General features: G+C 45.7%; 1 protein-coding gene across 1 annotated transcript; it reads right to left on the bottom strand.

The window, feature by feature from the left end:
- Positions 1–6154: 6154 nt before the first annotated feature.
- Positions 6155–20132, bottom strand: Trim6 (tripartite motif containing 6). The gene is made up of 8 exons (XM_075971746.1): positions 20050–20132; positions 15279–15803; positions 14770–14865; positions 13113–13343; positions 10479–10501; positions 9296–9396; positions 9037–9063; positions 6155–8774 (listed from the first exon to the last, which is right to left on the bottom strand). Exons 2-8 carry the CDS (start codon positions 15699–15701, stop codon positions 8209–8211), a joined length of 1467 nt encoding a protein of 488 aa, XP_075827861.1. The 5' UTR covers positions 15702–15803; positions 20050–20132; the 3' UTR covers positions 6155–8208.
- Between the last annotated feature and the right edge of the window lie 4490 nt (positions 20133–24622).

The following is a 24622-nucleotide window of genomic DNA, read 5'->3' as shown; positions in this document are numbered from 1 at the left end:
AGTCCAGTCCCAACTGATCTACAAAACACTCCTCAGGCTCAGGGGGAAGATTGTAATCGCCAGAGGACCAGGGAGTTGGCTATGAGACTCTGTCTCCGGGTAGCGTTAGCTGCCCCATGTTTCACCATCGTGATGGTGTGAGCATGAGGTCAACAGGGAAGATGACAAAAATCCAAAGGGGAGAAGGTTCTGTGTCAGAGCGGGCACAGGGACGGGGATGGAACGGGACTCCCAGATAGCAAAGGAGAAGCGCCATCATCAGGCTCAGCTCGGACAGTGCTGGACAGAACTTTGGGGATCAGCAGAGGATTTAAAGGAGCACTGATGTGGACACAAAGGGGCTAAGAGTTCATTCAGAAGCCACTTATGAGTGTCCTTGGCAGGAGCACCCAAATTCCATACCTCAATGTGAAAGTAGCTTACTAAAATTCTGATAGTAACAGAACACAGAAAATAATAAATACTTTTTTTTTTTTTGGTGTTTTTCAATACATCTCTGTGTAGCCTTAGCTGTTCTTGGCTGTCCTGGAACTTGCTCAATAGACCAGACTGGCTGCTGCAGCCAGCGCAGCCTGGATAGCCAAGATTGTCGGAGGTAGGGGGGTGGGGGGCTGGGGGGTGCAGGGATTGAGACTCGAAGGCTTCTTTCCAGGTGGAAGAACAGCAACCTTTATTTTGCCCAGCAACCTTTTATACCTCTACTCCTTCTTTGGAGACCTCCGGCCAGAAAGAACACAACATCCTTGTCAATTACAGACCACAAGGAAGCTCCACTGTCAGTCAGGCGGACTGAGGGCAGCTAGATCACAACAACTGGCCTTGACTATAGACCAGATTGGCCTTGAACTCACAGAGGTGTGCCTGCCTCTGCCTCCCAAGTGCTGGGATTAAAGGTGTGTGCCACCACCGCCTGGCCTGATAACACTCTTAAGCCTTTTGCTTAGTTAGGAAACCAGTTCTGCTTCTTCTGCAGTGAGCACAAAGACCTGTGCAGAGCAGGGAGCACACGGCTGCTAAACGGGACCCCAAATACTTGACTGTGAATTTCATAGCATCCCAATGTTGTAGAGCTCCTGGTAGGGGAAATGGGACACAAGCTTCTTCTCCAAGGAGGCAGTTTATCGTGTCTGCAGGCAGGGCTTGGTACATTAGTATCCCAAGGTCAAGCTCTGACTGCAATGGGGCTCCCTTTTCTCTATAAGTTTGGCTTCTGTGTCTCCATACATGGTAACGTACAATCTGATTGAGTAGCCTAAACTATCAGGTTATGGGCCTAAAGATGTGAAGGGAAGGGAGCATGGCAAGGCTCCAGGTAAGCACGTTGGCTTAGACACATACAGTTTTCAGTTCTCTGGAAAACCCCGCTGCTCCACCAGCCTTGCAGCGCTCGGTGACGTGCCGATCAACCAGCTTTGCCAGGCACAGTGGGAACTGTAGCTTCTATTTTGACTTTAGTTGACAAGGACTTGATGTCACAGACTAGAATGGAAAAAGTATGAGAAAATAGTTGTGGAATGTAAGCAGAGAGATGGGGGCTCTAAGAGAGAAAACAGGGAGACATCAAGCTTGAGGTAACAGGAAGGGAAACCACCTGTCAGCAGTGTGGCCCGAGCCGCAGCAACAGGCTGAACATAGCCAAAGATGAATCTGAACTTGAAGAGATAGCAATGAAAATTCTCCGTAGTAAAATGCAAAGGGGTGAAAAGAATGTATCTGGGAAGCAGAGAGCATCATTGGAATTTTGCAACCAGGATAAAGATGGTAAGACAGGAGAAGAAATACTTCAAATAGCCAGGCAGTGGTGGTGGGGCATGGGTTTAATCCCAGCGCTCGGGAGGCAGAGAGAAGAGAATCTCTGTGAGTTCAAGGCCAGCCTGGTATAGTTCCAGGATAGGCTCCAAAGCTACAGAGAAACCCTGTCTCAAAAAACAAAAAGAAATATTTTAAATAATGGGCAAGAATAACAAAAATTAATGTCAGACACCGTATAAGAAGTCCACAAAGCATAACAACACCCAGCCAAATAATTTTTTTTAAAAAGCAAACAATAGAGTTGTCAGGGAAGAGAATATCCAATTAGTTGGTGCAAACAGTTGAATATAGGGTCTTGCGCATACTAAGCTTCTCCTTTGAGTTCCTCCTGAAATTAATTTTTAATTATGTAGTGTTGTGCCCAGATTATGACTCCCAGAGAGAAACCGTCAGAGAGGCCCAGATTGAAATAAGCAAGGTTTAATCAGCATAATAAACATGTTTGGAACTCATCTCCATCCCCCTTATAGCGAGGTAGAGAGAGGAGTTGTATCTCCTCTGTGGGGTAAACTTTTAAAGGCATAACCACAAAGAGAATCTTTGAAGATGCTTTGGCACGGGTGCAAGGACTTTTGCTCCCTCCCATTCTGCTAAGTCAGCTTTTTCCTTGTTCTTAGAGCAAGGCCACTGTTTCTGAGTTAGGCCATCTTTATCAGCCTGTACCAGGTGGCTGGCTGGGCTGAGCTAAGTGATCTTGTGCTCAGAATCTCCTGGGTGGGAGAGGGGAAGGCCACTATCTTCCTGGGAAAACATTCTGCTAGGAAATTTCTTCTTGCGCCTTTGAGAATAAGGGGTGAGGGTTCCACATGTAGTATGTCAGTAAACTAAAAAGAGAAGCTATTAGGATAATAACATTTTTGCTTTAAAATTAAGATTTCTTTACATTGAATTATTTTATAACTTAGATAAAATTTAAATCGCCCTGTAATAAAGTAACTTTTTAAAATAATACATGTGTTGTTGGGACCTAATGGAGTCCTGGCCTTCCTACTCACCTCCCCTGTTGGTGACCTTTCTTGCCCTTGTTGTTCTGGGTTTCTGAGAAACTTGCGAGTTCCCTGCTCTCAGAGTTGTTTACCAACCCTGCTTCGTGAGTATGCATTGCCTTGGCCTTAATTGGAGGGTGGCCATGAGGTCTCCATCCTGTTGGCCCACCTGTCTGGATTAGGTATAAAACACCTTTGGCGATGTACAATAAAGGCTTCTGATTCTGCAACATTCAGACTGCATGTTCCATTAATCCTGACGTCCTTCGCTTGGACTCGGAATCCAGGTTATGCTGGCGCAGCAATGTGTAATTTTTTGTTGAAAAATAATTCTTTTAGGGGCTGGAGAGATGGCTCAGGGGTTAAGAGCACTGGCTGCTGGCTCTTCCAGAGGTCCTGAATTCAATTCCCAAGAACGTGGCTCACAACAATCTATAAGATCTGGTGCCCTCTTCTGGTGAGCAGGCATACATGCAGACACTGTATACATAATAAATAAATCTTTTTTAAAATTTTATTATTGAGAAAGGGTCTTACTGTGTAGCCCCTGGCTCGTAAGCTCTTATATAGATTAGGCTTGTCTTGAGTTTAGAGATCTGTCTGTATCTGCCTCCCAAGTGCTAGCATTAAAGCCACCACACCTAGCTCTTGTTTTTAATTATGTATATATGTATGTTTGTGTGTGTTAGTACACCTGAATGCAGAGTCCAGGGAGGTCAGTAGTGGTAAGTGCGCTGGAACCAGCAACAGGGGATTGTGGACTTCTGGATACACAAGTGCAGGGAACAGACCTCAGGTCTCTGCAGGAGCAGCAAGCACTTTCAGTTGCTGAGCCTTCCTCCCTCCAGGCCACTGGTATTTGCTGGTGCTCAGACTGAAAGTCAAGGTCGTCCTTACACTTGCTAAGGTGTCTGTCTGGGAACTCGTACACCACACTTCTTAAAGAAAGCTAATTTGTATTCTAAAAACGACTAGTATGTTAAATTGCAGGCAAAAAGCAAGAATAAAATAACTGAAAGTACTCTGGGCTACTAGGTATGAACTAAAATTAAAAATTATCCAAATATCCTATTATTTAGTCTCTGCGATACTGTAGAAGAATATTGTTACACGACACAGGGGAGGGGCAGATAGAGCCTTCTTGAGGCTTGAGAGATAGATGAATAGAGCCTGGAAATAGACCCTCCCATATATGACCAAGTAGGTGGACAAAGAGTCACTTTCTGGATACCTCCTTGGAGCCTTCTAGGCTTTCAACAAGTGGTTTTGTAAACACTGCTTCCATACAGTCAATCCACACTTGGCACCATTTATGAAAATTATGTCAATGAGGATTGTGAGGTTAATGTAAAATCTAAAATTACGAAATATACAGAAGAAAGCTAAGAAAATAGTCTTGATCTTGGATTTAAGACTTTGCATTCTTTTCTTCTTGTCTTTTTCTTTTTTTTAAATATTTATTTATTATGTATACAATATTCTGTCTGTGTGTATGTCTGCAGGCCAGAAGAGGGCACCAGACCTCATTACAGATGGTTGTGAGCCACCATGTGGTTGCTGGGAATTGAACTCAGGACCTTTGGAAGAGCAGGCAATGTTCTTAACCTCTGAGCCATCTCTCCAGCCCCTTGTCTTTATTTCTTATATAGTTTTATTTGCTTTTATTTTTTTGAAACAGAGTCTAGGTAAACCTGGCTGCCCTGCGACTCACTATATAGACCAGGCTGCTCTTGAACTCAAGGAGTGTGCCACCACACACAGCTAAACTTACTTTTAGAGATAATCTTGCCCTACCTATTGTTTGGGCCCACCTTAACACTCGTGTTAGATAACTTGGGAGAAAGAGGCAGGTGGATCTCTGTGAGTTCAAGGCCAATCTCGTTTACAAAGTGAGTTCCAGGACAAGACAGGACTGTTACACAGAAACCCATCTTGAAAAACCATAAAAACGAACAAATAAGAAAAAATAACATCTGTTACCGTTTGTTTGATGTATATTTCAGAGTAGCTTAACTTAGGTGAGAAGACTTCTGCCTCAAGACCCCTCTGGGAAAGGTTAGAGCTGAATGCTTGCTCTAGTCTATTTAAGCAAGACTTCCTTGAGGCTTACAGAATTTTTTTAGTATCTAGGGTCATTTTCTGGACACCTCTTTGGAGCTATCAAGCCAATTTAAGGTTTAGGGGTTTGGACTGATTCCTTTGGCGTGGACTTAGTTTATAAGAAAAGTAAACGAGAAGGGAGCAATACTTGGGCAGAGCAGTGCAGGTCAGGATGAGGAACCTGCACCTGGCTTCTGGGATGCCATACATGGCATATGGCCCAGAACAGACCTGCACTAGGCTTTTCCAGAGGCAAAAGCCCTCAGAGTAGAAATGTTTTCCAGGCTCAGGCTCCTCTCCAGCCATCTCCTGAAGTTTATGTTTCCGCCAGTGTTCAATCACAGCCTTTTTGCCGCACCTGTGGGGGTCTGAAGAGATGGCTCTGCAGCAGGGTTATGTCCTCCGCTTCCAGAGGACCCGAGTTCCATCCTCAGCGGCCATGTAAGGCAGCTCTCACCTGCCTGGAACTTCAGCTCCAGAGGATCTGATGCCTCTGGCCTCTTCACTCACACAAACCCGTACGTACACATGATTGAAAATAAAATCTTTTTCTTATTGTTTTTTTTGAGACAGGGTTTCTCTGTGTAATGGCCCTAATTGTCCTGGAACTCACTCTGTAAACCAGGCTGGCCTTGAACTCACAAAGATCCGCCTGCCTCTACCTCCTGAGTGCTGGGACTAAAGACTAAAGGTGTGTGCCACCACGGCCCAGCTCTAAAAATATAATCTTAAAAACAGGGAAACCAAACCAAACCTCAGAGTTCAGGGGTGGTGTGTAGATAGATAGGTCCTTCTATGAACAGGTGCACCTTCCAGTCTCCCTTGGTACTCTGGTCCATGACTGTGTTTTTCAAGGGCTCCCTCAAGGACACAAATTATCTCAACACAGTGGTCTGGTAGAAGTGTAATCAGAGCCAATGTAACTGAAAATCTCCCAGCATCTACATTTTCATTACAATAAGCGGGGAGTGGTGGCTCATGAACACTTTGGGGGCAGACGGATCTCTGGGTTTGATGGATCTCAGCCTGATCTACAGAGTTCCAGGATCGCCAGGGCTACAAAGAAACTCTGTCTCATAAAAACAAAAATACAGTGAAAGCTTCATGTGGCGGCTCATGCCTGTAACAGCAGCAGTTGGAAGGCTGAGGAAGGAGGAAGCCCACCACCACGGTTTTGAGGCTAGCCTACGCTACGTGGTTAATTTTGGGATAACCTGTGCAACAGAGTAAGAAGAATCTATCTCAAAACAAAACAAACAGTTGAAGTAAGTAGTGAGCTTTATTTAAAACAATATATCCAAAATATCAACATTGTAATACAGTTGTTAGTGCAATTATTTTGTATTGCTTTTATGGAAATCCACTTACAGTACATCTGAGAGTGCTCCAAAGTCACTCCTGGACCTTGGCTGCAGCGTCAGCTGTCCCCAGCAGGGATTTCTCCCCTCACATCTACAACTTTTTTAACTGGAACTTGAACCTGAGCACAAGTAAGCACTCTGAGGTGAGAAGAAGAGGTAGTATAAGCCTGTAAACATAGTAGCTTGGGATGCCGAGGCAAGCTTAAGGTCAGCCTGGAATCGATTGCGAGTTCGAGGCCAGCCTGGATAACCTGGTAAGACCCTGTGTCAAAAGAAACAAGAACAAAAAAACAAAAAACTCGGGTTGTCAAGCTAGGATGCCAGCCTGACGTAAGAAGCCCTGAGTTCAATCCTGAGCTCTACAACAGAAAGGGGAGGTGTTGCAGGTCACCATGGCTGATTTAACAGAGAGGACTGGCCAATAGCTAGGCAGGTCTGCTGGGGACAGAGAGGACTGGCGAAGAAGGCAGAGCAGCCTCCAGACGGAGAGGAAGCAGGAAGGCAAGTGCAGAAAAGGTAACCGAGCTGCGTAAGAGTGATTAAGTTATAAGAACTAGTTAAGAGTCTAAGCTAAGGCCGAGCACTCATAAAAAGTCTCTGTGTCATTTTTTGTGAACTGATGTCTCAGAGAAAAAACTGTTTATTGAGAAGAGCTGCCGGAGGCCAGAACACATCACTGTGAAGTGGCTACCTCCATTTCTGCCTCCTCTGATATCATAACTGACGTTGGGAGATTGTTATCTTCTCCCTTTCAGGCACATTTTCTGATTTTGATCACCACTCTTAAAATCTTAAGATGAAGGCTATTTATTATGAAAACAAAAGCTACAATCTCTTCTTGATGCCATCAAGACTAAAGTGGTTAGAGGACTTATTATTTTTTTTAATCAATGGTTAGTTTGGTTTTTGTTGTTGTTGTTATTTATGAATGGAGAATTTGGTTTAAGCACCCAAATCCTATATATACATATATAATTGCCTTGTCCATTATTATATTTTGTATAACTTGACAGATACTACAAGAATGCAAAATTCGAAACAATTTTGTTTATAAATATAGGCAAAAATGGAACCTAAACAACAAGCCAGCAAAAATAAAGTATTGAATATAACACATAATAACGGTTTACTTAGGAATCAGTGGTGGACTCAACAACTGAGACAAATCAATGGAGCTGGCCCAGGAACAGAAGAAAAAAGACATACAATTACCTCAGTGATTACAGAAGAAAAAAACCTACCAGACTCAATGTTTACTATAAAAACTTCTAATTTAAGCCGGGCGGTGGTGGCGCACGCCTTTAATCCCAGCACTCGGGAGGCAGAGGCAGGCGGATCTCTGTGAGTTCGAGACCAGCCTGGTCTACAAGAGCTAGTTCCAGGACAGGCTCCAAAACCACAAAGAAACCCTGTCTCGAAAAACCAAAAAAAAAAAAACCAAAAAAAAAAAAAAAACCAAACAAACAACAACAACAAAAAAAAAACACTTCTAATTTATACAGAATGTTTTACATTCCACCACAGATATCAGTTAAAAAAAGTCATCAAATACTCTGATTGGCCAGGTGTTGTGAGACAGATTTGTAATCCGTGTTTGGGAGCGGAAGCAGAAGGACTATTTATGGCTACCATGTCTCGAACAAAACCAGAGCAAAACCATAGGTAGGTTATCAGGACTGGGGAGGTAGACACAGGATAATCAGTTCAGGGTCATTATCAATTACACAGAGAACAGCCCGGGCAATAGCCTGCTTCAAAACTAACAAAACCCAACAAATCAAAAGTCAACACTTGCTAGGCGGGCCTTGGTGGCGCACACCTTTAATTCAAGATCCGTCAAAAGTATTCATAGGAGCAGCGGGAGGCTATCCTACAAGAACAGAGGCTCAGAGAAGAAACCCGAGTGTTCCAAGGAGTCTGCTCAGGTGTGGGCAGGGGCACCAGACCTCTCAGGAGCTTGGGCGACGTAAGGTCATTGGGACCACACAACTGCAGGGATTGAAATAGGGACAAAGGGCAGTGGGAAAGTAATACTTAGAGAAGGTGTAAATGGGCAAGCCGTGGTTTGTGACATTATAGAAGGAGACAGTGCCAGCCTCGTAGTCTAAGAAAACCCCCACGCGGCGCGGCGGCACGGCCATGGAGAGCAGCAGGGAGGTGGCGGAGTCCTCATAGGCTCTGTATTCGTGTTTATGCTGCAGCCCGATCACCCAGTATCCGCTCCGGGGCTGATACCTGGAGTAGGAGCTCTGCTTGCTGGGATACTGGCTGAAAGAGAACGCGGGTTCCACCGGGTCACTGCATACACCCAGGATCCAAGCAGTCTTCTTGGTCACGTCCACTTCCCAGTAGTATTTTCCTGAGGAGAACTGCTGAGAGCCCAGGACACTGCAGTCATAATGCTCTTCCAGACAGGAAGACTCGGACAGCTTGGCACCTACAAACCTCATCTGTCTCCGGTTCTTAGACAGAACAAGATTTAAATTGGCCGTCTGTGGGTTCAGCGTCACGTCCACTGTAGGAGAGGGTACAATGGCATCAGATGAGAACGGGCATACGGGATACGGGTCCTGTGACTCTCAGAGAGGAAGCAGATGAGAGTGGGCACACAGGTCACGTGATGTTGAGTGGAGCGACAAAGGAAATGGTGTGTGTGGGGGGAATGGACGGACAATGACCTAGAATTAAGTGGTAGAGGGAACATGCGAGTCTGTTGCGGAGAAGCATGTGAGAGGCTGACCATGCACCAGTTCAGAGAGGCCGTGGATTCTACTCACCCCAGTAGCTCTGGACGTCTGTCAACTCTGTAACAAGAAGGGTAGAACATGTTAAAGAGAACGGGCGATCTCAGGTCTGCCATCTGAGGAGACCTGAGAACAATGAGGATTCAGAGAAGGCACGCACTGGTTACTCCGTGTCGCCTTCAACATCTGTGTCCCTCTGTGACTTCTTTCATAACTGCTATTCTCCAGTACACGATCTGCCCAGTTTCGCCCCACGACAGGAGCCCCTCATCCAGACTCTCCCCAAACTCACCTCGAAAGACTCGCAGCATCTTTTCCAGGTCCGGGGCTCGGAACAAACTTCTGAGCTTGGTGGGTAGAGTTTGGGGCTTCCTCAGGGTCCAGAACTCACTCCTAGTGAGGGCACACCTTATGAGAGCTTCAGGGTGTGGTCTCCCCACCCCTCAAACCCACTGATGAACTAAAACTCCTCAACATTCTTTCCTGAGGAAAGTCAGCGCTCTGCAGAGGGTCCTGCATTGGACCAAAAGAACTGAGCTAGAAGCCAGCTGTTCACTATCTTCATTCGCTTCAGTAAAAGTGAACTTATTAAAGCCTCATTTGGTTGCTTCTCTATTATAAATTCTATAAGGTACAAAGAGTTTCCCTTTCTTCTGTAACCTAGGGACAGCGCCCAACTGAGAACTGAAAGAACTCCAGTGGCTGTGGAGTCCTTTGCTACATCTAAAAAGGAAACAAAGGGTATAAAAATGTCAGTGCCGCACCAGAATGTCCACTAGGGGGTGCCAGAGATGCCCACACCGATCAGGAAACAACCCTGCTGCTGAGGCTAAAGGAACACCGAAAATGAAGGTCTTGCTTCAGGTGGGTGTGTGGGCTTAGAATTCAGGGCCAGAAACCCAGGCTCACTGCCTAAGAGGCCTGAAGGTACTGGGGCCCTGGGCAACTTGAGATGTCATCTTGGTGGGATTACTTTATATATTCAATGCTACTGAAGAGATGTTGTTCTGTCCCAGGGCCAAAGCCATTCCCCTCATGTCAGGTCCGGGTTTTTACTGGAATTGACATAAAAGGAAAATTTACAGTAGGTCAGAAGACCTGGACTGAAAAGGCAGAAGGGGAGAGTCACCGCTGGCATCAGAAAAGCCCATTTCAAGCCTTGGGCAGCACATGGATGGTGATTTCCCTCAATAAACAGCCAAGAATGATGTGTATCGAGACAGCTGTGACTAGGAAAGTCAGCATCAAAGGCAGGTGGAGAGGTTGGTGAAAAGGGAATCTGGTGACAATCCTGCCTCCAGCTAGTGTCCCCTTCCCGTACGGAGTCTACCACCATGGATGCCAGCCTACTCCTTTATCTTTGAGATCCCTAAATTCACAGGCAATGCAATATACCCGTCTCAAACCTACCCTGCCTATGACTTTCCCCTTCCCACAGGATAACTCTACAGGGCCAAGGGAATTAACTCACATACCTTTTTGTGACGTCACTCACATCCTAGAGAGAAAAAAAGACAAGCGGAATGAAGGATTATGTCTTCTTCCCATTTTACCACCCATCTAATGACAAAGAAGCCCCCTCCCTCCCAAAAAAAATCAGTTTAGTTGCGAGAAAGTATAAATGAGAACTCGGAGGAATGCCTTTGATCTTACATCTTAAGAGGCTGAAGCAAAAGTACGTGTTTGAGGCCAACCTGGGTCACACAGCAAAGAGTTCTCAAAATAGCTAAACAAATACAGCCGGGTGGTGATGTCACAAGTCTTTAATCCCAGCACTTGGGGGGGCAGAAGCAGGCAGATCTCTGTGAATCTGAGGCCAGCCTGGTCTACAGAGTGAATTCCAGAAGCCAGGACGGTTACATACCCTGTCTCGAAAAACCAAACAAACACTCAAAAAATAAACACACACAAAAATAAAAACAAGCCCAATCAGAGCAGAGTTCCCGAGGACCCATGCACAAATTTTAAGTTTCTTCATTTTCTGTAAGTTTTATTTGTTTTTGGCAATGCTCAGGTTGGAAACCAGGACTTCACGTATGTTAGAGGAATGCCCCAGCACTGAGCCATCCCCTCATCCCTGTTCGGAAAGCCATGCATGTGTAGCGCCTGTTACTTCACACAACACCTGGCTTTGCAGAATGACAGACTAACATCTACCCTTGAGACAGTCACAGGTTTTATTTTTTCGTTTGTTTGTTTTTCGAGACAGAGTTTCTCTGTGTAACAGTCTTGGCTGTCCTAGAACTGTCTGTAGATCAGGCTGGTCTTGAATTCAGAGATCCACCTGCCTTTGCCTCCCCACTGCTGGGTCTAATGGGCTGTGCCATTGCCACCCGGCATTGAGATTTCCATAAGTTTGAAATGTGGTTCACTCTCAAACTCATCCCTTAGATGAGATACATGGATGCACGCACGCACATGCATGCACACAAGGGCCCGGCCCCAAATACCTGTTAAGTATCTGCTATCTTAGCGGAATTCTACTAAGGGTAGAGAAAGGCTGGGGAACCGCAGAGGGCCTAAGGCCAGCACAGCTGCTTGACAAGGACCCAGCAGAGATGAGCTGCATGGTGGCCACCGTGTCACCTTTGGTTTTCGTCTCCACCTGTTGCATACTTGGGAGACTTTTAATTTGTACAATTTGGGAATATTGGATTGATGGAAAATAGATTATGAATCATTTATGCCTTCTTCTAATGTTCCCCAGCAAAGTCCTGACTGAACATGCTACCCCTCCCACTTTAGGGAGACATCCTTATCTACTTCAAGGACTTCAATACACCTTGGAGGTTGTGACATACAGAAAGAAACCACATCTCTTTATGAGGTTATGAGAAATTTTTGAAATTTCTGTCCCTGTACTTACTCAGGAACATGACAGTCAAAACAAAGTAAACTTAAAAGGTCAGCAAGGTCCGGTGGGGGCTGGAGGAGCTGGCTGCGGTTCGGACTGTGAGTCTTTTCCCACTACACACCCAGCAAATTACATGGCATGTACAGCAACACAGTTAGATTAGCTGAGGTCACCATGCCAGAATTTGAGTAACTGCAGCAGTTTGGGTCTGAGGATTTCCCTTGGGCACCCTGACTGAAAAATGCACTGCTAGGGACATGGCAGTCATGCCCAGACTGGCTTCAAGATTTTGTTTTGGTCTAGCATCCCTGAGACAACCAAAAGCTACCAGTCTGAGAATAGGCGGTCATATGCCCCCGATTCTTAAAAATTGGGTTAATGGGCTAATTAATAAAAATGATAACTCTGCTCACCAATGATGTCAAAACATGAGGGGAAATAATTGGAAATGATAGCTCTGTTTTGTCATAGTTTATTAATGACTGAAATATGAGCAAGAAAAAAACCACATGTCTAAAACTAAAAATATGACCTATGTTTTGCAACAACACGAATCCCCTGCTTGAATTCTGTATGAATAAAAAAGCGCTCTGGCTGCTGGTCAATCAGGGTTACACAATTCTCCTGGCTGTCATGCCAGCTCCCGTCCCCTCCCCTTATATCCTTTGCTAGGTAGGACCTGTCTTCCAGGCAGGCTGGTTAAATGCCAATGCTCTAACTTCATTTCTGCACATGTTTTCTCATGAGAAGACTGAACAAAAGCATCTTACCAATTGCCATTACAACAACAGAGACATGAGCTGTCTGGTTAGAGATGGGGTTAGACATTTCTTCCCTGGGGACACAGGGCAAAGTTAAAGGGCTTTGGAATGCCTTATGTTGGGCGGTACTGTTGCGTTCTGGTGGGAAGGGACTAGGAGTGCTGAGAATTTCCCTACAACACACAGAAGAGTCCCTCACAGCTGACATCTATCTGTATTAGAATGGCAGTTGTCCTGAGATTGGTTAAGGGGCCTAGAGAGCACTGCTGGAGACAACAGGTCTTCACAATTCCAGATAAACTGGGCTACTCTTGACTAGGAATCCATAACAATGGGGCTTCCCTTAGCATTTGCATCTGACCTGTTTTAGACTTTAGCCCTTGGCCCTCCATAATTCAATAAAAAAGGTTAGCAGAAACATAAAGGAATCTGTTTCTTCTTTCCATCATGATGGTCCTATTGCCACACGAGATGGAAATGTCCCTGAGTCTCACCTGCAGCAGCTCCACTGTGGACCCCTGGCAGCGGTGCTCAAGGTCGGAGATGAGTTCCTTTAGTGACTGGCTCTGGTGGATCAGGTCCCCCTCGGCCTTCTCTATGATGCTCAGCCCCTTCCTCTCTTCTACTTCGAGTTTCTTCAGTTCCCTCTGCTCCTCTCGGTCCAGGATGCTCCGCAGCTGCTTAAATTCGGTCTGGATCCGGTGTCTCTCAGGCTCCACCTGACTCTTCAGCACCAGAGAAGAAAAACAGGCTGCTGACTGCAGGACCAAGAGTTCTCCCTGGGGGAGTAGGGTCAGGAACAGGCTGAACACTTTCGGGAGGCCTGCTCGTCTGAAAGTGGAGGAACGCGGGCCGGTATCACCTGTTTTCAGCCCTCGGCCTCAGGCTGCTCTGCCTAGGTCTGGAGATACAGTCTGTGATTCTTGGGTAGTTTAGACTCCAGGAAGCCTAGGTAGACTCGAGGTCAGCCTCTGCTTCCAATTTTGAGCCCTGAGAGGAATTATCAGGTCACAATTAACCTACCTTTTCCAGGCAGTCACTCCGGAAAGAAGATTTAGAATTATTATTATTAATTAATTAACTTATTTACTTTGAGACAGGGTCTCTCTCACTATGCTGCTCTGGATGGCCTGGTACTAGTTCTGTAGACCAGGCTGGCCTTGAACTCACACCCACCTGCCTGTCCCTGCCTTCTGCCTGGGAAGCCATTCTTTCTCATAGAGTTGCCTTAAAAACCTGGGAGGGGGGCTGGGTGGTGGTGGCGCACGCCTTTAATCCCAGCACTCGGGAGGCAGAGGCAGGCGGATCTCTGTGAGTTCGAGACCAGACTGGTCTACAGCGCTAGTTCCAGGACAGGAACCAAAACCACAGAGAAACCCTGTCTCGAAAAAAACAACAACAAAAAAAACCTGGGATGGGCCAGAGAGATGGCTCAGATGTTAAGAGCACTTCTCGTTCTTCCGTAAGGCCTGGGTTAGATTCCTAGTACCTAATGGAGGCTTACAAATATCTTTAAATCCAGTTCCCTCCTCAGGCACTAGACACACATGTGGTATATAGTAATATATGCAGGTGAAACATCCATACACATGAAAAAAATTATAAAATAAATCGAAATTAATAAACAAACCAAAAGAAAACTGGACGGACTTTTGACATGTTACCTAACTTCCACACCAATTCCCCTGAAGAAGGAAAAGGGTCAGCCCCGTGGGATTTTTTTTTTTTTTTGGCTTTTCAAAACAGGGTTTCTCAGTGTAGCCTTGGCCGCACTCACTCTGGCCTCAAACTCAAGGAGATTCGCCTGCCTCTGCCTCCCAAGTGCTGAGACTAAAGGCGTGCACCACCACCACGACCATAGACCATAGACCGAGGAAGTTCTTTTTTTTTCAAGACATGGTTTCTCTATAGCTTTGGAGTCTGTCCTGGAACTAGCTCTTGTAGCCCAGGCTGGCCTTGAACTCACAGAAATATGCCTCTGCCTTCTGCCTCTGCCTTCTGAGGACTGGGATTAAAGGCATGCACCACCACAGCCAGGAATCCAGGGGAAGTTCTGTGCAGAAGGGGAAGACACTGGGGCAGGAGGCCCCGTCCTCAGCTCCCATGGTCACCTTTGTGGTCCCACATCACTTCCAGGACAATCCTACTTGCCTTCCAGGATTCCCTCTTCTCTTTGATAAGAACTTTTAGCTTCTCAGCTTCCTGCTGCTCCTTCCTCAGCTTCTTCAGAGACTCCTGGAACAGTTCCTGGAAGGAATATAGCAGGCGAAAGAGGGCTCAGGGGAAGCTTGCCTTGGCTTCAAAGAATCTTCTCTACCCAGGGAATGCAAGGGATGGATTAGACAGGAAGGCAAGAAAGAAGACAAGATAGGGAGACAGCTTCTAATACAACTTCTAAGTCAACAAAAGTCATACAAGGAAATCTGGGCTTCAGGTATAGTTCAGTTGGGAGTTTTTAACTGGACACCTGTCAGCACAGAACTCGAAAAGACTGGCACTAGGACCAGAAGGTCAAGGTCATCTTTAGCTCTGCGAGCAGCTCGAGGCTAGACTGGACTACCTGGGACCTCGTCTCTGAAAAGAGGAAAACAAAACAAACAAAACCTACAAAACGATTAGAGGAGACCGTGGTGTGAGGGCCAGCCCAGACCTGCTCTCACCTGGTACTCCTGAGCCACCTCCTCCATGAGGAATGTGTGGTGCCCACGGTGCTCCGGAGATCGCTCACAAAGCCAGCAAATTAACTTCCCATCCTCCTTGCAAAAAAGCTGGAGTTTCTCTCCATGAAGAGCACAAAGAATGACCTCTGGCTGCTTTCCCGGGCCCAACACGATCTCTTTGAGCCTCTTCACTATGGTGGCCAGGTGTCGGTTAGGCCGGAGGTTCCCAGGCTGGTAGGTGGTCTGGCACACAGGACAGATGCTCTTCCCTTCTTGGTTGAGCCCTGACCTGTGACTGTACCCTGTAATGCAGGCCTGGCAGAAGCTGTGACCACAGTCTATGCTCAGGGGTTCTGTCAGGAGCTCCAAGCAGATAGGGCAGGTGACTTCCTCTCGGATGTCCTCCAGAAGCACGGACGTCATTGTAGCCGCCCTCTTGGCTCCTATCTGCTCAGCTCTGACCGCTAGACCAGACCGTTCTTGCTTGTAGAATCCAGGTAGAGAGCAAATGAAAAAAAGCACAGGCTAAGGAAGGGGAGAGAAAGGAAGATGCTGTTAAAGCTGAGAAGCCAGACGCGAGGGGAAACAAAGGCCTCTCCCTCCAATTCCCTTTATCTGAGCTCACATCCAACACCAACTTCCCCTCTTACTACAAAGCTTACTATTTCCTTCACCTCCTATTGGACAGAAAGATAAACGGGACACTGGAGAGGTCTTATACAGAGTCCAGTCCACCCAAGAGTGTTTTCAGTGTTAAACATAGTAGACACGACTGTGCCAAAACTTTTGGATTTGCTGTTCCCATTGCAAGGGGATCCTTCATTCTGGTATCTGCACCATGCCTTCTTCCTTGCTATCTTATCAGATGGCAACTGTTCTGGCAAGCTCTCACTGGCTTTTTCTCATCATCACATGGTTATCTCTGATGGTCTGAGAGATCGGAGCCTTTTGTTTTCTGTTCACGGCTGTACCCACAGAAGCTGGCATCTGACCCTCCTTTAGTGGATGACCCTTTCTCATGAGCCTTTTCACCTCTGGCTGTCACTCCCCTATGCCTGCTCTCCAGGACCACAGCTATCTAAGCTGTGGACACATCCACTCTCCTCTGCTCCACTCAGGCCTCTAGCTCGGTGTCTTCCTAAAAAACCCAGACACAGAAATAGCCACAACAGGCAGAGGAGACAGGTTTTACAACTAACACACCTCCCTCCCCCTTTACTGTGTATGAATGTTTTGCCTGAATGTAGGTCTGTGTACCGTGTGCATGTCTGGTGCCCAGAGATTAGAAGGGGGCATTAGATCTACTGGAACTGGAGTTAGAGACAGTGTGAGCTGCCCTGTGAACGCTGAAAACCAGCCTGCCCCAAAAATGTTACTTTTATTTCAGGCAAAATTATTCTTGCAATCCACTATTCTCTTGAGAAAGTCTCTACCCCCGAGAGAATTTGTGAGAAGACTAAGTGGCAAAGGAACAAGTTGCAGTCTACTCATACGATGTCATATTAGTCGAAAGATAAAAACTACAGGAGCTGCAGAGAGGCTCGGTGGTTAAGTGCACCGGCTGCTCTTCCAGAGGATCTGACACCCTCCTCTGGCCTCTGAGGGCACCAGGCACACTTGTGCACAGACACACATACAGGGAAATACTTATACCCATAAAACTAAATAATTAAAAAAGACAACTAGATGTGTATATCCTCCCTGGCACTGGAGCTGCATCCAGAGCCTACGGCTGGCTCTAGCCCTCAAACCACACCAATACCTATTTCTGTAAGTCCGAAATGAGTTTATGCACAGTCCTACGATCCAACACTAATCTGGGTAGAAAATGGCTCACGATACTCTGCCTTACCACGTAGGCCAGCTGTTTACATACAGAAAAGAAAGCAACATGCGAAGACCTAAGTTAGAGACAGTCAGATTGCTTCTGACATTTGAGACTGCTTATACAGCTGCTTCTGATTGGCAGAGACTTGACTCCGTGCTGCACGGATAAACTACAATCTGTTTACTTATTAAGTTAGGTCACAGTTCACTATGTAACATGAAATCCTTAAACCAAACTCAAAACGCAGGCTGGCAGCTTTAGGCCAAACTCAAAAGTGGCAATTACATAAAGCTGCTGATAAAGGGACAAGCATTCGAAAACACATCAGCAAAGACAGACCCAAGGGTTCCAGTGGGGATGAACTGCACACCAGAACAAAGCAGACAGGAGTGTAAAGAAAACGCCGAGGAGCCTCAGGACTTTGCTGGTTGGTACACAGCTATGGATGCCAAGCAGAGCTGTGCCACGTGTGGTGGAACTCTCTGTGCAGGCCATGAGCACTGAAAAACACCTGCCGGGATCTGGGCAGTGGTGGTACGCACCTCAATCTCAGCAGAGGCAACCCTGAGTTCAAGACCAGCCTGGCCTACAGGGCAAGTTTCAGGACAGGTTCCAAAGCTACCCAGAGAAACCCAGTCTCAAAAAAAAAAAAAAGATATGTGGGGAAATTAGGATGTTTCAGAAGCACCGACCCCTTTGCCAAGTAGATACAGTTCAGGGCAGGAAGACGGGAAAGGAGCGCCAACACAGAGACTGATGATACTTAGATCAGAAGTGCTTGTTGGAACAGAAGCTCTGCGGGTACCAGAATGGCCTGCAGATCAAAACTCAGTGACACTGGGGTCAACGTTGGGGACTCAGACACTGAACAAGAAAGGCAAGAGGAGAAACTTGTCAACTAGGCTGGCCTTGAACTCAAAGATTCATCTGCCTCTGCTTCCAGAGTGCTGGGACTAAAAGTCTGTGACACCACAGCTAGCTACCGTTATTTTTTACCTTTATGCAGGCCTATCATCTGGAACTGATCTCACAGCACTCAATGGACATGAAATTGGAAAATAATTCGTTTTAAACATTTCTGAATTGGCCTTCAAAGAATCATTTGCTTATGTATTTAAAAACTTGTTGAACATCAGAAATTCCTAAAATACTACCCTGTACAGGTTTTTCTCTTCTACTTAGTGCTACAGAATCCATTATATTCTTAAAGGATAGAACATAATTTCTGCATATGTATTAAATTTGTGGTATCTCACCTGTAAATCCTAATGTTAAAAATGTTAATTTTACTGTGTTTAGACATAATAAGAGGTCACACCCTTTTAAAAAATGTACTGGGGCTGGAGAGATGGCTCAGAGGTTAAGAGCATTGCCCGCTCTTCCAAAGGTCCTGAGTTCAATTCCCAGCAACCACATGATGGCTCACTACCATCTGTAGTGGGGTCTGGTGCCCTCTTCTGGACTGCAGGCATACACACAGACAGAATGTTGTATACATAATAAGTAAATAAATATAAAAAAACATATACTGTAAGGCATATTTAACACCCTACTACCCACTTTCATATCTTCTGTTTGAGACTCGACCTCATGTACCCTTGATCTCCGGGTACCCCTGCCTCCACATCCTGAGTGCTGCTGTGATAGGTGTGCGCGTTATCCCACAGCATCATCCCTGCTCTTCCACCTTTCTTTGATTCTGGGACCAGGGCTTTGCCCATGCTAGGGCAAGCACCCTTCGGTTGAGGCACATACCCCAACTTCTTAGCATATTATCTCCAAAATTGTTCTAAAATTTTCTAAAAGTTAGGCCTGGGGTTTGTCAATAGTAACGTCGTTTGAGAATTGACCACACTTATTTAGAACTTTTCCCCAGTTAGCTCTCACCAAAACTCTAGGATCCACACACTGTATAGCTCTGCCCATGCTATATATTAAAAGTGATAACACTCAAAAGCTAAGTAACAGGCTTAGGGTACAGTGTCCAGGTGTCAGCTCCTGCAGTATAGCTGTGACTATTCACTTGGGCATGCTTTTCTCTCAGCCGACTGATGAAATAAATGTCCCTTTGCTGCGCTGGTAGCTTAGCTCAGGGCTGTACTCATAGCTCTAAGGACGAGGGTGAAAACAGGAGCTCCGGTTAGCTATAAGGCAGCTGGGTTACACCTCAAAAAAATTAAAATCAGAGTAGATAGATTTTATATACATGCTAATAAAATACATCAATACAATACTCCGGATTTTAACAAACTCATTCATAATAAAATGCAATTGATCACCTCACTGTCCCCAGTCGCCTCAGCCAGAAGTGACTCAGGAGAGTAATGGGGCGATAGGCATCCCCAAAAAAGATCCACAGAAGAGCACCCAGTGCCAAACTTCTACAGAGCACATTCGGAAGCCTTTAATTAATTCCGAGGGCCAGAAGGCCTCGCTTAGGTCTTTTCCCAACTCCGCCCAGCTGGTTTGGGCTTCCTCAGGAGACGCTCCAGGGCTTCCAGGTCAGACTGGCTGCAGCCGGTGCGGACCGGGGCGGGGCGGGCCGAAAGGCTCACCTCCCAACTCTTCCTGGGAGAAGTGCGGCCTGCTGCGGGGGATGGGTGCGGGGTGGGGGTGGGGGAATAAACCTACTTCCTGGGGCAGCCAGGCTGGAGCTTGGAGGGGGAGGGGATGCTGACCTCTGAATCCACTCAGGACCCCAAACGGGAAACTTCCAGAGTAGCTTGCTTTTGCCTCCAAAATCCAGGTTAAACGCCCGCCTGTAGCCCCTTACACAGTCTAGTCCCATTTGCAAACGTGCCTCTTCGATGTTTCCCAAACTAAAAGCTGTAGTCCCGCACAATTCCTCCACGCGTGAACCCCAACACAATCCTAAGGTGGCGCAGACTCTCCACATCAGTGGGATAGCAGCGACGGGTCAGAAAAATGGGTTTGCTCACCAACCTGGAATCCGTGTCCTGATCAGTGCCGAGACTTGCACGCAGCCAGTAGACAGTTCCCTCCAACACGAGAGCCCGACTCCAGGCAAAAGGGGCGGGGCTGGCGGAGGAGGAAGGGCTGCCTCTGCGCTGACTGGGAGGGTCAGAAAGCCAGGGAGCCTGGGGACTGAAATGGGATGACATCCCTAGACAAGCCTTGGGATCAGCAAGTGATGATGCCTATGAGAACACTATCATTTGAGACTTAAGCCTTCGACCGTCATGGAAGTGTTTAACACATCTGCTCTCTCTATCAATGTCTAAAGAACAAAAAGTCTAGCCATAGCCGGGCGGTGGTAATGTATACCTTTAATCCTAGCACTCCAGAGGCAGAGACAGGTGGATCTCTGTGAGTTCAAGATTAGCCTGATCTCCAGAGCAAGTGCCAGGACGGGCTCCAAAGCTACAAAGAAACCCTATCTCAAAAAAGCAACAACAACAACAAAAAAGTCTAGTCACATAATTAAATGATGTACTATTTATTGTATTTGATGTATCATTTGACATATCATTTGATCACTGTATCAAAGGTAGTCATTTGATGTATCATTAAAATCTAACAACTTCAAATTACCACGTGTGTATACGTACAGAGACACCTGTACATCTATTATTTAACGCGCGGAACCAAAGACCATCTACTTTTTAATTGAAGGTTTATTATACATTATGTATATAAAACTTGTGGCATTTAGAAACTGGGCTGTAGATAAAGATTCTACTAAAGGCAGGGAATCTCTGAAGAGCAAAAGAATGCTAAACATCCGGACCTGGTAGACAGACAACCTGAGTATCACCTGATCTTAGAGGGTGAGGGTAGGGAAAAGACTTGAGGAGGAACTGTGGACGTGGCTCAATTCTGGAATGTTTACCTAGCAAGCAGGAGTCTACAGACTGGGCTTTCTGGCTCACACTTGTAATTCAGCAGTAGGGAGACTGAGGCAGGAGGATCACTCTAAGTAAGGAGTTTATGGTCAAAGCACTTTTTTTTTTGTTTTTGTTTTTTTTTGTTTTTTCGAGACAAGGTTTCTCTGTGGCTTTGGAGCCTGTCCTGGAACTAGCTCTGTAGACCAGGCTGGTCTCGAACTCACAGAGATCCGCCTGCCTCTGCCTCCCGAGTGCTGGGATTAAAGGCATGCGCCACCATCACCCGGCACGTTTTTTTTTTTTTTGAGACATGTTTTCTTCTCTGTGTAGCCCTGGCTATTCTGGAACTCACTACCTAGACCAGGCTGGTCTTGAACTCAGAGATCCACCTGCCCCTGCCTCTAGAGCTCCTGAGTAGTACTGGGATTAAAGGTGTGCCTGTCTCCAAGCACTTTTAAGAACCATAGAGAAATAGAACATAGAAGACAGGGCTTTGAATGTCTAACATACATGGATCAATGTTATTTTTGAGAAAGAGTGATGTGATATATATGTGTATGAACACACACGCATACACACACACGCACACACACACACACACACACACACACACATATACATCCCAGGCTGACTTTGAACTTGCTATGTAGTTGAGGATGGTCTTGAATTCCATATCATTCAGCTTCTGCTTTTGTAGTGTTGGTATTGGAAGAATGCATGACCTTACCCAATTTATGCAGTGTTGGGAACTGAACCCAGCACTTTGTGCTTCTGGGCAAGCACCCTATCAATGGGGCTAACCCCTAGAAGAGATTTATGATCAGCACAAATAAGCATCTTATGGAAGAAAAATTTGGCAAGGTCTCAAAGTCAGGAATGTGAAGTCAAAAGATCAAAATTGCAGTTCTTCCAGATTCCTGTGTTTTATACTCCCTTGATTGCTCCAAACTTGGTTGTCAAGTTACATAAAAACTGGCAGAAAGCCTTATTTTGCCTTCTGCTATTATATGTGGAAGTTCTCTGGCTGCTTTGTTTCTTCAAATTCCAAATCAAGTCTCAGAATTGTAGCTTTCTTACTATTCTGTTCCATTGTTGTTGATGGAAGACCTTAGGCTTTGCTCTTGAGCCACGATTACTTTTGTTTGTTTGTTTATTTTGGTTTCTCTGTAGCTTGGAAGCCTGACAAGGAACTGGCCTTGAACTCACAGAGGTGTGCCTGTCCCTGCCCCCCAAGTCAAGGAATTGAAGGTGTGCCCCAAGACCGCCCTGCAGGCCTTCTGTCTTTTAGTCTTGTTGACTGTGCACTGCAGGACTTAGAACAGCTCCCCTTAGGTGATAAGCCACTTCATAGTACAAAGGGGGGGGGGGGCTTTGAAACATCCCACCCGCAGGGGCACAGGCTGACCCTGGACTCTTCTGCTCTAGTCTTAATAAACTGGTGCTGTTGTGTGAACTGGGCTTCTGTGGGTTCCAGACTTCTCAACCTTCTCTATCGCTACAGCTGCTACCTTTGTTCCTTCTTACCCAAACTTCCTAACTGGCTCAACTTTCAGCAAATCTGTTGTCCATGGGCTCTGCCTGATGCAGAAGAACAAGGTCACATTCTCCAAGGAAAGGGGGCTCAAGGTCCTGTGTAGACTGAAGGGTTTGACTGCAGGAGGAGTAAACAAAGGAGCCCTGTCAGTAATCTGCCCGACTTTTCACTTTATTTTTATTGTACCATGTGTCCCCAGATCTTTGTGGCCTACTCCATTCTAGAGTTCAGTCCAGAGACAGGCTAAAGATGTTTTCTGGAACTACCGCAGAGGCCTAGTTTCTATGCCAAGACCAGGGCACAAATTCCTCTCCATCTTGTACCCTTCTCTATTTTGAGTTCCATGGAGTCCTTGGTCAGCCTATTATATCCTGCCACCATCCTAAACGTGAGTTCTTAGTACATGGGCATGGATGTGGAAAGCAGGAACTATTATTAGCCACGCCCTCTTCTGTGTTTCTCTCTGAGATTGCGTGTTGTGTCAGCAGTCTCCTCCCCAACTCCCTTAGTTGCCCCTGAAGAGAACAGGGATGGGGCTGGCTGTATAAGGCAGGTTACTTAGAGTGGTTTGTGAACCACCCTGCTGGTCAAGAAACCATCCCATCTAAATAGTTACAGTTACATAGTTAATTAAGGAGCTTGAGTCAGTTGGGCGGTGGTGGCGCAGGCCTTTAATTCCAGCACTCTGGAGGCAGAGGTAGACAGATCTCTGTGAGTTCTAGGCCAGACTGGTCTACAGAGTGAGTTCCAGGGCTGGCTCCATATTTACTGGATGTCTCAAAAAACCAAAAAAAAAAAAAAAAAAAAAAGGAAAGAAAAAAGAAAAAAAAGGAGCTTGTGTCTGAACGTGTACCAGCAAACACATTTTCTATTGCTATGGCTGGATTATGTTATTGCTTTCTGGAAGTAACAGCTTTTAAGGTAAAGAAAGCAGTGAGCTAATTTTTATTCTGCCATAAGGTTCAGATATAAATACATGGCAGCATTTTGGCAATATTGTTCTACAGGATGATCAGCATTTTAACTAATCTCTTTTCTTATGTATTCTGGCATCACACAGAATGCACTTCTATGTCTTCTTCATTAAAACTACTTAAAGAGCCCATATGTGGTAATTTATACCTGTAATCCTAGTACTTGGATGGTTGAGGCAGGAGGACAGCTGTGAATCTGAGATAGCAGGACTTTGAGAGTGAGACCCTGTCTCAATAAACAAACAAACAAAAACAGACAGATAACCAAATCAAGCCAGTTTTCTAGAACTGACGGCTGAAGAAGATCTTTCTGGCACCTACTTTCATCTCTTTGACTATTTTCTGTTCTATCTTCAATGATCCCAGAGCTGCCTGGAGATTTTCCTGCAAGGAATTAGTTCCATTGCTTACACATTCCCCAAGATGGTGTGACTAAAATGGACTTAGAGTTAGATTCTTTTTTATTCTGTTTTGCCTTTTTATTTATTTATTTGACAGGGTTTCTCTGCATAGCTTTGGGGACTGTCCTGGAACTCACTCTGTAGACCAAGCTGACTTTGAGATGACAGATATCCACCTGTCAGCCCCTGGAGTGCTAGGACTAAATGTGTGTGCTGCCACCATCTGGTGCTCTGTTTTGTCCTATTTATTTATTTACTTATTTATTTATGATTTTTCTTAGAAAGATTGTTTGCCTTTTCTCTGTAAGGGCCAACCATGATAATCTAAGTCTGGGCAGACAGGAAGTTCTTTACTTCCTCCAACCATTATCACCTGGGACTTTAGCCAGAGATGTATTTAATGGAGTCTAGAGTCTTAACTGTTTACCCTGAGACAATGTCTGGCAGGCAGAGATTACCCGACCCCCACCCGAAAGCAGACCCTTCAAAGGAAATTCCTGACTTTCAAGTACTGTAAATAGAAACACCTGCCACCAAGACACCTTAGACAAATGTCAGCCAATCATGCGTCCTGAACCTCAGAGACTCCTCACCCCCACCTTTACTACTATAAAAACCCAATTCTAATTGATCTCAGGGCTCTCAGGATATTCCTATATGTTGGATATGCAGAGAAACTGAGTTTGCAAACTTAATTTAAAAAAGGCTCTTTGCTTTTACATGTGAGACTCCGTCTTCTTTGTTGGCTTTTGTGGGGACCCA

Source organism: Microtus pennsylvanicus, chromosome 5 (genome assembly GCF_037038515.1).
Source record: "Microtus pennsylvanicus isolate mMicPen1 chromosome 5, mMicPen1.hap1, whole genome shotgun sequence".
Classification (NCBI taxonomy): Eukaryota; Metazoa; Chordata; class Mammalia; order Rodentia; family Cricetidae; genus Microtus; species Microtus pennsylvanicus.
Note: the sequence above shows the minus strand (reverse complement) of the source record. Positions and strands in the feature narration are given on the sequence as shown.